Source organism: Callithrix jacchus, chromosome 11 (assembly GCF_049354715.1).
Source record: "Callithrix jacchus isolate 240 chromosome 11, calJac240_pri, whole genome shotgun sequence".
In the NCBI taxonomy this organism is placed as follows: Eukaryota; Metazoa; Chordata; class Mammalia; order Primates; family Cebidae; genus Callithrix; species Callithrix jacchus.
In genome coordinates this window covers 41651320-41666911 of record NC_133512.1, presented here as the reverse complement: position 1 = coordinate 41666911, position 15592 = coordinate 41651320, and the positions used below count along the sequence as shown (strand labels likewise).

The 15592-nt window shown below is 39.3% G+C and overlaps 1 protein-coding gene across 2 annotated transcripts; it reads right to left on the bottom strand.

The window, feature by feature from the left end:
• Positions 1–1558: 1558 nt before the first annotated feature.
• Positions 1559–15384, bottom strand: AGR2 (anterior gradient 2, protein disulphide isomerase family member). Of its 2 annotated transcripts, none has more exons than XM_002751532.3 (8): positions 15320–15384; positions 11272–11417; positions 10937–11000; positions 10766–10818; positions 8835–8908; positions 6715–6778; positions 3811–3894; positions 1559–1876 (listed from the first exon to the last, which is right to left on the bottom strand). In XM_002751532.3, exons 2-8 carry the CDS (start codon positions 11408–11410, stop codon positions 1827–1829), a joined length of 528 nt encoding a protein of 175 aa, XP_002751578.1. In that variant the 5' UTR covers positions 11411–11417; positions 15320–15384; the 3' UTR covers positions 1559–1826. The 2 variants fall into 2 exon arrangements, with proteins under 2 accessions (XP_002751578.1, XP_002751579.1); XM_002751533.4 differs by having other exon boundaries at positions 15338–15384.
• Between the last annotated feature and the right edge of the window lie 208 nt (positions 15385–15592).

Genomic DNA, 15592 nt, shown 5'->3' with positions numbered 1-15592 from the left:
TTTTACTTAGGCCTTATCTGTTTTACCATTATGTTTATAATTTTAACAGATGACAACATAGTGTATTTTGTCTTAATATATCATGGTGCCATTATATTTTTTGGAGGTTGCTTTTCTTTGGTACATTTAAATAATGCTACCATTGGCATCTTCACAGAATTGTTTCTGTTGAATGATTTCCTTAGGATAAATTCTCAGTAGTGGAGGAGACTGGGACAAAGTCAATTAATGACTCATGCTCTGTGTTTCTTCAGTGCTTTTAAAGGGGGACTCATTTTGCTTACAATTGTAACATTTGATTTCCTAAATATTTATTTATATTTAAAAAGTATTTGTATGTATTTTGCCATTCAATAAGTTTTAAGAAGTTAACTTTACTTCACATCCGTCCAGTGAAAAAATATTTTGCTGTACTATGAAAGAAGCTTGAATTGCTTAGAAGTTGTTATTCAAAATATTTGTTTATGGAAGGGGAATGTCTTTTTCCTCTTCTTATCCCTCAGAGAGCTTTCTAAATGGAATATTTTACCTTTTTCAGCACATGTAAGTTACCTACTTGTGACAAGGGAACTGATTAACCTGTGATATTTTTCCTGAAGATTTGTATGTCATTAAATCAGCCGTATACGCTCAGCCCCTACTAGTGGTGGTAGTCACTATGAGAGATAGGAAAGCATTGAAAATATATCCCTGGAAAAATGGGTAATGCCAAAAGATCTGTTCAAAAAAGAATCTATCCAAAAAGGTTAATCAAGACAAGCAACAGTTACTGCAAAGCATTATATAGAGCACCGTAGTCCAGGGCCCAAAGAAGTCAGTAGAGGAATTCCATATATTAATGAATGTGAGATTAAGTATATAGTGAAGATACTAACACACAGTTCTAATTTCTGTTAGGCAGAACGCTCCGCTACCCCGATGCCACAGCCTTTCACATTTTCTAAACCTTAGTGACCTCTGATCTCCATCTGCCTCATCAGCATTCACCAGCCTTTGCTCTTCAGTCAGTCACATGTTGGCTGATTTTATTTCACTGTGGTACTCTAGGACCTTGAGAGACAAGGTCATTACGAGGCCAAGTCCCAGGATTTCTTTAGGGTATGTTCAGGGCATGCAGATGTTCTTTGGATGACCTTTCTACTTACTAAGTTAGACTTCTGAAAGAGAAAGCTACCTGCCACAGGCTTTCCCTGAAAGCATTAAGTTGGGCAAAATCTGACTAAAATTTAATAACTAAATGAAAGTGTGTACATTAGAGTTCCCGGTCAAGGTTGACTCTAGGTAGTGATCCAATTTTCTTGGGATGTCTTTCTAAATGTTCTTTTACCCTAAAGCACGTGGCTTGATACTTCTGTTGATTAAGCTCATGTCTACTTATAGAGTCATCCAATGAGAACGTGTATTGTGCTGAGATGATAACTTGGTCTTTGGTCTTCATCATTTCAACTAGTTTTGGTTTTGTCTTGTCCCTTTCTTGAGCATTTCGTGCGTTATTAAAAACATTTCGTGTGTTATTATTTGATGAATGAACCACATCACTTTTCTGTGAAAGAGCAAGTTGGAAAAAACAGAACACCCCCAAAAGGATTTATTTTTTTTAGAAAATCATGGCTCACTATGGTAGAACACAATATTGTTTTCATACATGTACGCTTGAAACCAAATTTTTAAAACTTGTTTTTTAAAAAAATAGCTGTTGTAACATTAAACTGTAACCAAATCAGTGTGTTCACTAGTGCTTCTGCGCTTGCCAGTCTTCTCACACCTCTTCTGGTTTCAAGTCTCAAGGCCTGACATAGACAGAAGGGCTTGCAGACTTTTTTTCTTTACAGTTCAGTCTTCAGCAACTTGAGAGCTTTCTTCATGTTGTCAAGCACTAATAGGGGATAAAAGTAGGAGAGTCAAAACGCCATCATAACTTACATCGATAGATATAATAAACCCCAAACTTGGATACCCTATTCATTATTTAATGGGGTGATTTCTTTTTTGAGACAGGTCTCACTTTGTTACTCAGGCTGGCATGCAGTGGCGCAGTATCTGCTCAGTGCAACCTCCGCCTCCTGGGTTCAAGTGATTTCTTCAGCCTTAGCTTCCCAAAGTAGCCGGGATAAGAGGTGTGCTTTACCACACCCAGCTAATTTTTGTATTTTTGGTAGAGACAAAGTTTTGCTATGTTGCCCAGGCTGGTCTCAAACTCCTGAGCTCAAGTGATCTACCCACCTCGGCCTCCCAAAGTGCTGGGAATACAGGTGTGAGCCATCGTGCCCAGCCTAATAGGGTGCTTTTTAATCATGAGGTGAATATTTGCTAATCTTACTGTAATTTTTAAAACATTGTATGAAATGGCTTTTGTGATCATCTAGTTTTCTAGCGTATTCACTCCTTCCCAGATACTTCATCTCCAACCCTCACTTCCAAAAGAATCCTTTTATAAGCTCTATCAACAGAAAATAATTTTGGCTCATTTAGAAGTAAATTTTAAATCATATTTAAAATAAATGTCTATTAGTAGATATGTGCAGCTACTGTAAATTTTTTTAGAAGTAGGGGAAATATAAATAATAGCAAACCAAATGCTTTATGCAGGTGAATTCTTTAATCCTCATAAAACACTATTAGAACTTTATATATGCATAATGAAACAGGCAGAGGGAGGCTGAGTGGCTCGCTCAAAGTCACACAGCTACCAAGTAACGGAGCTACTGTTCCAGAGTCCAAACTCTAGGTCACTGTTTCTTCAACAGAAATTCAACAAAATTAGGTATATGATCTACAAAAATAAGATGTCCATGTGATAGGCACTGAACAGCCTCTTCACTCTTCCTAAAAATATTTATTAAGTGCCTGTTCTACAAGGCATTATGATATTACCTGTATAGGAAACCTGCCTTTGAAGAGCTTAGTCTTATTAAAATGTATAGTGTTATCTCAAGAATGGCTGACACTACTTGAAATGTGCTTCCTCTCATCCAGCACACATTGGAAACATTGCTAATGGACCATGATGATCTCTCCTGTTTCCTAGACACGGCCTCACTCTCCTCCCAACGTGACATTCTGAGTCAGCACTGGCCAATAGAAATATCTGTGATGACGGAATTGTTCCCTGTCTGAGCATTGACACTTGTGATATGGCTAGTGTGACTGAAGAAATGAATTTCCAACTTAAATAGCAACATAGTTACCATATTGGACGGTGCCGTTCTAGGCAGCCACTACTAACTGATGATAGTTGGTTCCTAGGACAAAACCCAGTTTTCTTCCCGAACGACTCATCAGATGTCCCAGCTAGGTACAGTCTTGCACTGAGGTGCCTCATTTGCCTTAAGACAGTCTCTTTTTCCGTTCCTGGCAACCACAGGGAAGGTGATTTTCTTGGCAACCATTTGGATCATCTTTCCTACTGATCTCTAAAGTGAACCTGAATTTAATTTTAAGCTGGACTACATGCTTTCACTTTTGGTATTTAAAAAATTAAAACAGGCAGATGATTACGATGATTACACTCAGCTCTGATAGAAGGAGTGTGTGCTAGTGTACTGAAGAGAAAACCTGAAAATTAGGTAATGTCATAGAATCCTCCTAGAGAAAGATACTTAATCCAAATAATTCATCTTCAATTGAGAGTAAAAACGAACAAACCTGAGATGGAAAGAGAGTGTGATTTGCCTGAGGATGCAAGGCTAGTTAGGGTCAAACTGAGTCCGGGGCACCCCTAAGCCTGGCTCTCTCTCACTTTCTTGCTATCACTACAGCAATAAAGGTGTTCAACCCGTGGCCAACATACCAGCTGAAGGTAACACTTACACAGAGCTGTATCTGACGGTTCGTAAGCATAGAGACGATTTGAGTATCTTCCAGTGATATCAGCTCTAACTGTCAGAGATGGGTCTGTAAAGATAAAAGAAAAGAAAGGGAATGGAATGCTTTGTTTTCAAATAACCTCTATCTGCTGCCCTGTCAGTTAGTAGCAAATGCAGGGCCGGAAGCATCAACAGCTGTGCAGTGCTATTTGTGGTAAAGGTTATGAACCCTTCGGTCCTATCTACAGCAACCTGAAAACAGAGTGATATATACTTAGGGGTGACATGCTGTTTAGTTTTTTGGTGAAAACATTAGCATTCTCCACTATAAAATTATTTTAAATTCTTGAAATGATTATGTTGTAGTTTACATGTTTCTAGATCATTGGAAACCCATATCCAATGCTGGTTTTCAAAACAAGATTTTTTTTTAAAAAAAAAGAAACAGTTAAACCCAAATCCTTAACAACAGCAAAATTCAAATAAACATATAGTACTGTCACTATATTTTACTTTATTGTTAATTAGCCTCATTTTAAAAATAGAGATTGATCTTCTCTTAGGTATACGTATATTCCTCTAAATTTAAATCCATCTTGTCATGTTTTATATTTAACTTGAGGTGATCTAATTAATGGGAAAAATGGGTATTTTAAAATTAAGGTGCATCCAAGAAGGAAGCGTGAGCCTACAGAGAGGTCTGGAAACCTTGCCTTGAGAGAAGTAATAGAAAGAACCTAGGACACGTTTCCTGAAAACGAGACACGAAGGACACGTGAGAACCATCTGGATGTTTGCAAAGTCTTTCGCTGGCACTGGAGTGGGCAATCTGTCATTTCAGAATGTTGGACTAAGGCCAGAAACATAAATTACAAGAAGCAGATGTACATTTATTCACCAGATTTAAGACTGACTATACTTCTGTTTGGTGTGCACGATACAAAGACATGGTCTAATCTTTGTAAGCAATTAACCTAAGAAGGGCCTTTTAAGTACCCAACTAGCAGCTTACAACCCTGGCTGCACATTGGAATCATCTGCAGAGTTGTAAATACTGTGGATGCTTATGTCCCAGCCCGAGGTTGTGATTTAATTGGTTTGAGGTGTGGCCTGGGTAACTTGATTTATAAAATCCCCCAGGTGATTCTAATACCTAGCCAGGGACTGCTATGGAGCTGGAAAAGCAAGCTGCCTTGGAGCTGGTCTCAGGACCAAAGGAATTGAATGTTAAAATGCTCTTCCACAGGGATGCTGTAAAAAGAATTCCTTTACAAGGTATGACCAGACAGCCTATAAATTCCCTTTCAATGTTAGGATTCCAAATGTTCTGAATTCTATTAAAACTAAATCTATAAAATTAGTGCTTTAGTTCAGCCTTCCTTTTTTTCTATCTCTTGTTTTTCTTTTCCATGTTTTATACATTCATTGTAACTTTAATTATACAGGTGAATCATGATTACAGTGAACTCTTCTAAGTTATGAATTTCATTATGGATTGTCCTTAAATTAGTATGACTTTGAACAAAGCAAAACTCAGTACATTTCATTCAGTAATTCAACACATATTGATGGAGAGCCTACCACAGGGTCACGTTGGAAATATCATGGTGAGCAGAAATAGACACAGTCTCTGCCATAGGGAGACTCTGCCATTATAGTTCAATGTGGAAATATTTATTACATAACCACCCCCAAAATGCAAAATTATTCCTGAGGAAAGGACAACTAAAAAGAGAAATATAGTACCACAAGAGCACATGGTAGGGATTTCACCAGGTCAATGAATGATGATGATTGGCAAGTTAATGACGTGAAATTGGGGGACAGAGAAGGTAGTGGGAAAAGTACCAGTGGCAGGAAGGAGCATGTGGCTCCTTTCATTTCTCTTTCCGAACTGGTATTCTTTTTTTTTTTTTTTTTGAGACAGAATCTGGCTGTCGCCCAGGCTGGAGTGCAGTGGCACCATCTTGCAACCTCAATGTCTCAGGTTCAAGCAATTCTCAGGCCTCAGCCTCCCAGGTAGCTGGGATTACAGGGACCTGCCACTATGGCTAATTTTTTTGTGTTTTTAGTAGAGACAGGGTTTTACCATGTTGGCCTGGCTGGTTTTGAACTCCTGACCTCAAGTGACCCTTCTTGGCCTCTCAAAGTGCTAGGACTACAGGCATGAGCCACCCCACCCTGCCTTTTCCTAACTTTCTTAAAAGTAATGATCAAAAATATCAGGTAGAAAAATCTAACACATAAATCGAGAGTTTGCTAGATTAAAAAATAAATATTTGCAGGTCTCTTGTAGTCAGGAAATTTATCAATATGTTTAAATAGCGAATAGGGTGTTTTGTTCTCAGATGTACTATAGCAGAAGATGAAAAGTTACAATTAGCATGTGAGAAAAGAAAGTGTTCTGTGGAAATAGGTAGAAGCTCACATTTTCTAAAGAAAATATGTTGTGGAACTGGCCGGGGCCAGTGGCTCATGCCTATAATATCAGCACTTTGGGAGCCCCAGGTGGGCAGATCAAAGGTCAAGAGATTGAGACCATCCTGGCCAACTTGGTGAAACCCCATCTCTACTAAAAATAAAAAAATTAGCTGGGTGTGTTGGCACGTGCCTGTAGTCCCAACTATTCGGGAGGCTGAGGCAGGAGAATAGCTTGAACCTGGGAGGCGGAGGTTGTAGTGAGCCGAGATCATGCCCACTGCCCTCCAGCCTAGTGACAGAGCAAGAATCTGTCTCAAAAAAAAGAAAAAGAAAAAAAAAAGTACATATGGAACTTAAAGGAATGTCATACTCTTTGCTAGAAGAACTTAGTGATTGGCTATGGCGAAGTGGCAAGAGACAGTGGAGACGAGAGAAGAAAGATGGCAGCACTGAGTTTAAGAGTTATTTCATTGTCACTTCCACTTACCAACAAACATAATCCTGGGGACATACTGGCCATCAGGGGAAAGGTGTTTGTCAGTTGTTTCATACTAAGATAAAAAGAAAAGCATCTTTTAGTTTACTTTTCAGTTATTTTCAAACTTGTTAATACAAGAATCTCTCTATTTCTGACCAGGCACCCTAAGATATTAAAAGGCAACTCTCTTCCACGAAGAGTTTATTGTGTAGATGAAGAGACAAGTTACAAGCGTGAAATAATAAATAACATAGAGCAAAACATGAGATAAAGTGCTGAATGGATGTGATAAAGAGCAAAAAATATAAGGGAGAATTTGGAAGGAGTTACTGTGTTTGGGGAAAACATCTTGAGTAAAGTAAGAGGATATTAAGGAAGAAAACAGATGTAGATGTCGTTTCTAGAGAAATTAGAGAGACAAATACGAGATTTTCTTGACTATTCATTTATCCATTCATCAATTTTTATTTAGAACTGTATTTAGCAATGCACAGTGCTTATCTTTAATGAGTGCATACTCTATTGAGAGATAGAGGTAGGAAAATGAATATTGATGATTCAGTGGGTGAGATGTTATGGTGTAGGATATGCAGGTTCGGTGGGTGCCCTGAGCAAGACCTTTAGCCCAGAATGCAGATTGCACCCTGGACTAGGAGTTTCTGAAGTGGATAAGGAAGAATCTTTAAAAATGAACAGGCATCAGTTATGTGGAAAGAAAGCCACTCCATGGTTGGGGAAGAGGATGAAGAGGACAGGCTGAGCATTTTCTCCTATGGCCAAGTGCTGAGGAAGGACTAAGTTTGGGGGACGCTCGAGGGCAGTGGTGAGAAGATGCTAGAGGTGTTTCAGGAGCAAGCTAAGAATGACTTTGCACACCATGCCATAGTGTTTTCCTTTGTTCCCAAATAGATAAGAACCACTGGAGGGATGTTAGAGGAGGAGCTGTGACCCCTATTTTGTCTGTAAAGCAATTACTCTGACAGCCACGTGGGATTAGACAGGTTTATCTTGCAGACTGGGAGCCATTTAGTCATATTACAGTAAGCTAGGGAAAGTGAAAGAGGCTTAATAAAATAGTAGTCCTGAGTTTATAGAGAAGTGACTATAGCAGGAACGCTGGGGATTTAGAAGCACAGGGCTTCCTGAATGCTGTAGGTGAGTAGGAGAGTCTAATCTAGCACACTACCAATTTTAATAAAACAGGAAATAGATAAAGAAAAGCTATTGGAAAAGCCCAAACCAAGATGATTAATGCAGCGTGGAACATACTGAGTTCAAGCTGATTATGAGATATCTGAAATATGGTTGGATAGGTAAGTTGGACGTTGTTTCATGTTTGGGTAAGATGCAGGAATTATTAGTGTGTTGGAATTGATTAAAGGCAGTTGCAGATGAAGTTGTCTACTGAATATAAAATATGGAAAGAGAAAAGGGTCAAGTAGAGAGTCATCATGTCACATTACGGAGTAGGAAGGGGAAGAGGAGCCATGGAAGAGAGGCAAAGAAGAGCTACTGGTATGGAGTACTTTTTAAGGAAGCCGGCCTGTGAAGAGGAAAGCCTGGGGGGCTCAGTAGGACATATGAGTAGGTAGAGTGACTTTTCATTTGTGTGCTTTTAGAAGAAAAATGAAATGTTGGTATATAGTAAAAAGAATTTGCAAAGACAGAAAGCTTGAGCATCATGAGGGGTGGTGATGGTGAAGTAAGGTGGGAATGCATGAAGCTAAGGCACAAGAGGCATGATTAGAGTTGGATGGCCAGAGCGCTATCTCTTCCCGAGAGAGAGGTGACCAGGATTAAGAATGGGTGTAGAGAAGCCAGGACTGTAGAGGGATGGGCACAGTAAGTAACAAAAATCCTCCAGTTACTATAGCAACAAAAAATATTCTGACTACAGGAGAGATTTTTTTCAGACAAACTAAGATGATTAATTATTAAATAAAAACAGACATGCCAAATGGATTATTAATAAAATGAAATATCTTTCTTCTCTCTCTAATCTGTGAGATGGGATATTTGGAAGCAATCCCAGTTAATGTGGTATGACTAAGATGTATAGGAAAAATGAATCATTCATTTCAAGTAATGAGCCATAGAGAAATGTTAGTAATGATGTAAAGGAAACTTACAACCAGATTGAGGAGGACAAACTGCTCTGCCAACTTCTGGATTTCTTTATTCTCAGCAAACACTTTCTTTAAAGCTATAACATAAAGAAAAATCATTAAACATCCAACTTAGCCTTGGTTAAAAGCCTTGCTCTATTTTAAATTAAATTGCATTTTATTTATTGATTGAATGTGTTTTAAATACAATATTCTACTTTGGCCTTTTAGCAAATGACGAGTGAAGTAATATCCATGGCATTGACTAGCTCCGCTTTCTATTCACTCATTCATCCTTTATTCGTCAATTTATTTTTTTTCCATCTCATATTTATTGAATGGCTGCCATGTGTTAAGCACTGTGTTATGTCCTAGGGATAGTGCACTGGAAAGAAAAAGCATTTTTTTTTAATAGAGCTCCAATGCTTGCATGGGAGACAAACCATAAACAAAGAAATTAATAGATGATAATTTCAGGTAGCGATATGTACTTCGAAGAAAAATAAAGCAAAGCAAGTTGTTTAAAAACTGAGTGGTCAGGGCAGATCTTCCTGGGGAGGTAACATTGGAGTGAGGAAGTGATCCATTTTGGGGTAGGTCACTGTGGACAGGGGAAACTGCAACAGCAAAAGCTGTGAGGTGGGAATGAGCTCAGATGGGGGAGGAACTGCATGGAAGGCCAGGCTAGAGAGAGTGAAGAAAGCAAGAGGAGAGTGGTAGGAAGGGAGAGATAGCCATTGGCCAGATTCCATCAGCCTCATAGCGTGTGGTCAGGAATTTGGATTTAATTCTGTGATAAGAAGCCACTTCAACACCCTGAGTGATAGGATCTGATTTATGTTTACCAGCCTCACTCTGGCTTCTGTGTGGACTGGCTGTAGGGTGGCCATGTAGGTGACTGTTATGGGAGTCTAGACACGATTTGTTCTTGGCTTAGACCAGGGCAGCAGCATGGAGGCGATAGGAAGTGACTGGATTTGGGCCCGGTGCAAAATGAAAAATATCTTTTTATCCAAAAGAGAAAACCCTTTTAATCCTTCAGCAAGTCTCTGAAAACAGCATGCTTACAATTAAAGTGAGAAGGGAGCACCTAAAATACCCTCTAGAGGCTTGCTATGTCATTCAGCATTAACTGCCTCATCTCCTGTGTGTGTGAATGGCCAAGGAATGACAGGAAGTCCATTTGACAGTAGTTCAGTAATTCCTTTTCACCGTTGCTGCCAGCTGAAGTCCTCACTGCTTCCAGAGACCAAGAAAAAGTCTAGCATAGTTGAAAGATGACTGTATTTCCTGTGAGAAGAAGTGTACAAGCTCCCCACTTAATCAGATATGCTCTGACAAATAGGACAGGGAGTCCAAATGCTGACACACAATGCCTGTTGTAAGAAAGACGGCAAGTTCCTTACATGCGTTACTCAGGGCATCTGTATCATCCACTAATTTTCTTGCTATGCAGTATGGAATAGGTGAGAGGATGTAGAAAAATAGAACCAAGAGGGGCTAGTATTTGTTGTATATTGTAAAATGAAAGTGTAGAGCCCCTTGTTTAAGAATTACTAAGAATTTTAAGACAATGATAGCAGAGTTGAAACCAAGTGTGGGAACCTTCTACGCTCTGGGTCCTGTGTGATGGCACAGGCTTTGTGCCCATGAAGCTGGTGCTGGTTTTAGGATATATTTTGAAGATAAAGCCAGTATTTGCTTGTGTATTGAATATGGACTGTAAGAGAAATCAAGAAGTTGAAGTTGGATCCTAAAGCTAGTTTTTCAAAATGTGCACACATTTTATTACAAAATGTGGAGATATTTGAAGTTACTTTTTAATGTGTTTTTACTATATGAAATACTTTTTTTTTATGCAACTGTGGTTCTAAGGATACAAACATCAGTGATCTGAACCCTGGCTGCAAGACTAAAAGCCTATAAAGTAAATCATATTTAGAAAAAGAAATTACCTTGACTGTGTGGGCATTCATCCAAATGATGAATAATCATCAAGGGTTTGTTGCTTTAAAAGACAGAGAGATTAGACAAATTTTAATGAGTAAGATTTCACATGTATCTAGATGTCACTAGGGGGTGCTCTTGAGAGCTTTGAGAGAGCTCTAAGTAACCCTGATCTTTACCTTGTCTTGGATTTGTATAAAGCTTCTTCATATGTCTGAGTCCAGATGAGTTGATCACCCCAACCTAGAACGAAATGAATCAGTATATTTGAGGCTTTTGTAAATTCAGATCCAGAGCTGTTGAAAAGCAATGGTAAAGACTGGGATAAATATATGCCTGATACAAAGAAGAAGAAAAACCTTTAGAGAAAGTAGAAATAATTATAAACAATGATAAATCTAGACGGAATGCTACCAAAAATAACGTGGCACCAGGTTAGCACCAGTTTTAAGCACCGAGAGAGGAAATCTTTTCTAATTAAGTAGCAGTTGAAAGACAAGAAGCTGACTCCTACCTCTGGAGAGGGTCTGGGGCAGTTTGGGTTGAGAGTCCTTCGTGTCCTTTTTAGCTCCAGGTTTGACTGTGGTATCTTTGGCCAGCGTGTAGGAGAGGGCCACAAGGAGCAAGAATGCTGACACTGAAATTTTCTCCATGGCAACTCTAGTATGGAAAACCAACCAAAATCAGTAAAGCGAAAGCGAACCAGCAGTCTTCAGGGTCGGCAGGTTGCCCCACAGTGGTGGAATATGCCAGAAACTGAGGCTCTGCTGAGACTGGACATATGAGATGGGAGTAAACAGCTCTGTTCAGTGGGATTTTCCTAAGAATACAAATGGTCTTTGACTTACAATTGAGTAATGTTGCAATAAACCCCATGTAAGCTAAAAATATCGTAAGTCAAAATGCATTCAGTGTAGTTTCTCCTTTCCCAGGGTCTTACTTTCTGTGGTTTCAGCTCTCCACGGTCAGCTGCAGTCCAAAATAGATGAGCGCAGTGCAATAAGATATTTTGAAAGAGAGACCAAATTTACCTGACTTTCATTACAAGATACTGTTGTAATTGTTCTTTTATTAGCTCTTGATAATCTCTTACTATGCTTAATTTATAATTTCAACTTTATCAGAGATATGTACATATAGGAAAAAACAGCAAATGTAGCGTTTGGCACTAATCTGCAGCTTTAGGCATCCACCAAGAGTCATGGACCACTACCCCCACGGATAACGGGGGGAACTACTGCAATACACCTAACCTCCTGAAAACCACGGCTAAACCTACCTTACACACGCTCAGAACACTCACATTAGCCTACAGTTGAGAAAAGCCATCCAACACAAAGCCCATTTTATAATAAAGTATTGAATGTCTCAAGTAATTTTTATGAATATTGTATTGGAAGTAAAAACCAGAATGGTTGTATGGATACTTGACGTACAGCTTCTACTGAATGTGTACTGCTTTTGCACCATAATAAAGTAAAAAAATTAAGTCAAACCATTGTAGGTTTTAACTGTCTGCATATAGTATGGATATCTGTCTATTGATCCACATAGATACAGATAAAAAGATAAAGATTTCTATAGAGTTATCTATATAGATATACATTTATATAGAAATATATATATATTTTAAGAAAATAGACCTATATACTCTAGTAGCTAAGAAAATTTACGTTTAATTTTTCTGGAGTCAGGGTCTCACTCTGTTGCCCAGGCTGGAGTGCAGTGGCACAATCTTGGCTCACTGCAACCTCCACCTCCTAGATTCAAGTGATCCTTCTTCCTCAGCCTTCCAAATAGCTGGGACTACAGGTAAATGCCACCATACTTGGCTATTTGTGTGTGTGTGTGTGTTTTAGTAGAGATGGAGTATTGTCACGTTTCCCAGGCTGGTCTCAAACTTCTAGGCTCAAGCCACTTGCCTGCCTTGGCCTCCCAAAGTGCTGGAATTACAGGCATGAGTCACTCTGCCCAGCCTCACATTTTAACTTTATATTTAAAAAATAAAGTACTAGAAGGCAGGTTAGGGGTTACCCCCTCTTTTCTCACCTCCCCAGTGCTTCACTGTATGGATGAAGAATCTGAAGTTCAAAGAGAGAAAGATTTGTGAGATGGCTTCAGAACAAAGCCTTCTGGATCTTGTTATCTTGCAGTGCTAGCTCCTATCTCCCCTCCCTGAAACAATTATCCTAAATGTACACACTTCTCAAACCTTCAGTTAAATGGGGACATTGCCATTGAAGAAGAAGATATGAATAAAATGGTTCTTCATTTAGAACGTGCCAACTGTGTCACTTATCTGAAGGCTACCTATACAACTCTCTCCCTAGCATAACATTTACTCAAACTCTGTATTAGCTCTGGGTTAACTAAGACACACCAATGTAATGTTCTTTCCATCGAAACAACTCTTTGACCCTCCTTATGGGCCTGTATAGGTAGGTGATGGTGGGCATACAAGTTAGTGCACGGAAGTATTTGGTGCAATTTATAACAGAGAAATAAGCCCCAAGCGTCTCTCTCTCTCTCTCTCTCTCTCTTCTTTAAATAGTCTTGCTCTGTCACCCAGGCTGGAGTGCAGTGACACAATCACAGCTCAACACAGCCTTCAGGTGATTCTCATGCCTCAGCCTTTCAAGTGGCTGGGACTGCAGGCATGTGTCACCATGCCTATCTAATTTTGTAGCAGAGTGTTTCACCATGTTGGCCAGGCTGGTCTTAAACTCCTGACCTCAAGCGATCTGCCTGTCTCAGCCTCCCAAAGTGCTGGGATTACGGGCATGAGCCACCACGACCAGCCAATATCTTAGTTAAATTACTTTTTTTAATGCTATTCCATAGTTGATTCCCAGGAAAAGCTAAAGCCTTTTAACAGGAAAGTAAATGACAAGATAAGTTTTGTGAGTGAAAAGGAAGGGAGGAAGGGAGGGAGCAAAGTGAGTTGCTCTAGCAAGTCACTAAGATCATCCAAGGGGCTGTAACATGGAAGGCTGGAGACTTGGGATTCTGGTAAAGGCAAATACTGCAAGGGCTAAAAGGGAAATGTGAAACCACAGGACCTGATTCTAGTATTGCTGTAGGTTTTGAATGAACTCAAACTCTGCAAAGGAATTAGTAATTTTAAGAGAGAAGTTTTTCATAATCTCCTATCTTTAGTGGAAACCTTTGCTAAGCATGAGCTGATTTTTTTTAAAGGTGTTGCAAAGTTACCAGATCGAAATGACACTTTGTATTTAACTGACCAATTATTAACAAATTCATAGAACATAAATACAAAATGTCTTAGAAAGATTTGAGCAAAAATCAGGGATATACTTTGTTCATTTTCTATACCCATAAAGATGTGGAAATGCCAATACAACTTTTGTCTTCTAGAGTTTTGCAAAAACAACTCAAATGTACACTGTACATCAATAATTCTCAGCCCTCTTTGTATAAAAACTTCTTTTTAATGTTAAAAAATCAAGAACTTTTACACGAGAATAATTATACTTTTTGAATCTATAAACAAACATTTGACTTTTACTTTTATGCATAACAGCATCTATGAATATTCTAAAAAATAGTAAATTGATGGTACAACATTTTTATTTACTTAGCCCATTTACAGTTCTTGTTGTACAAGTAGCTACTCGGACCCCTTGTAATATCTCCAAAGATTACAGGTTGGAACTATTGATATATTGCTTGTGTTTTATGGCAGGATGGCTCAAGGAAGGCTAATATAACTCCTGCTACACAAACATCCTGCTCTGGGGTGACGTTCTGAGATTCACTCTACGGAGTTTTTATATGAATAGATTCTGCTCTGCAAACTTCCTGCATAAACCACCTCAAAACAATTCCAACCATGAAAGATATTGATAATTTGGAGACACACAGACACACACACACAGACACACACACACACACACACACACACAAATGTGAAGCCAGCACTTTCCACTTGTCATCCTGTCTCTGTCTTGCCTTTTGCAAAGAATGACCGTGCAAGAAATTTCAGTGTCCTTGTTTGTAAATGCTTCAGGAAAGCAACCAGATCTCTCCTCTCCTCTAATAGCCTATCCCATGAATTTAAAAATTGCAGACACAACAAGGATATCTGCACCAAAGAGAGAAAGAAAACTGTTTTTTGATTTGCAGTAATATATTACAAGTAGGCAATCCGAGCTGAGGTGTCACAGTGGAGAGGCCTACAGGGCTTTGCTTTAGCCCGTGGGAAAGAAGCAGAGCTTTAGATGATGACTGAGACGAAAATCCCTGGACCCTGTCCCAGGCTTGAAAAATCCTAGGATTCACCCACTCTTGGAAATTTTGTTTCCGAAGGAAGAAAGCATTCCTTTGAATGAACTTGGGAACGTCACACTGTGCCAGCTCTAGCCAAAGAAAGGCCCCAGTGAGCCTTTGGTAGAAATTCCATGATTCCCTCTCCAAATCCTACTTCATTGCCCTTGGAAACTTGCACTTCTCTGTTGCTTGATTGCCTACAACTTTATACAGTAATCAGAGGCCAAAAGTCACTCCAGCAGGTGCCCTTCTAAAGCTGCTATCAGGAGCCTTACCTGGATTTCCTCACCCACCTGCCTCGTGTGAGCCGGCAGCTAGGATTCGGTCCAAGCTTCTGAGTGTGCCAGCACAGCTGAGCCTCTATTTATGCACCAGGGCACACCTCAATCCCACCCACTAGTGCTGTATTTACTTGTTGCTAACTCAGAAACGATCCTTTCTTTTCCCACATGATTGTCTTTCCTGGGTTAAAGAGTTCCTTGTTTTTAAAAATAACGTTTCAAAAGCATGCTTTTCAGTATGCATGTTTTTAACTGTTTGTGAAGTAC

Bases quoted from the DNA above. Each gene is read 5' to 3' on its own strand.
- AGR2 (XM_002751532.3), bottom strand. From the start codon at position 11,410: ATGGAGAAAATTTCAGTGTCAGCATTCTTGCTCCTTGTGGCCCTCTCC. The intron at 8,909-10,765 runs GTAATTTCTTTT...TTTATGTTATAG, and splicing joins TGAATGCCCACACAGTCAAG to CTTTAAAGAAAGTGTTTGCT. The intron at 6,779-8,834 runs GTAAGTTTCCTT...TTTTTATCTTAG, and splicing joins TTGTCCTCCTCAATCTGGTT to TATGAAACAACTGACAAACA.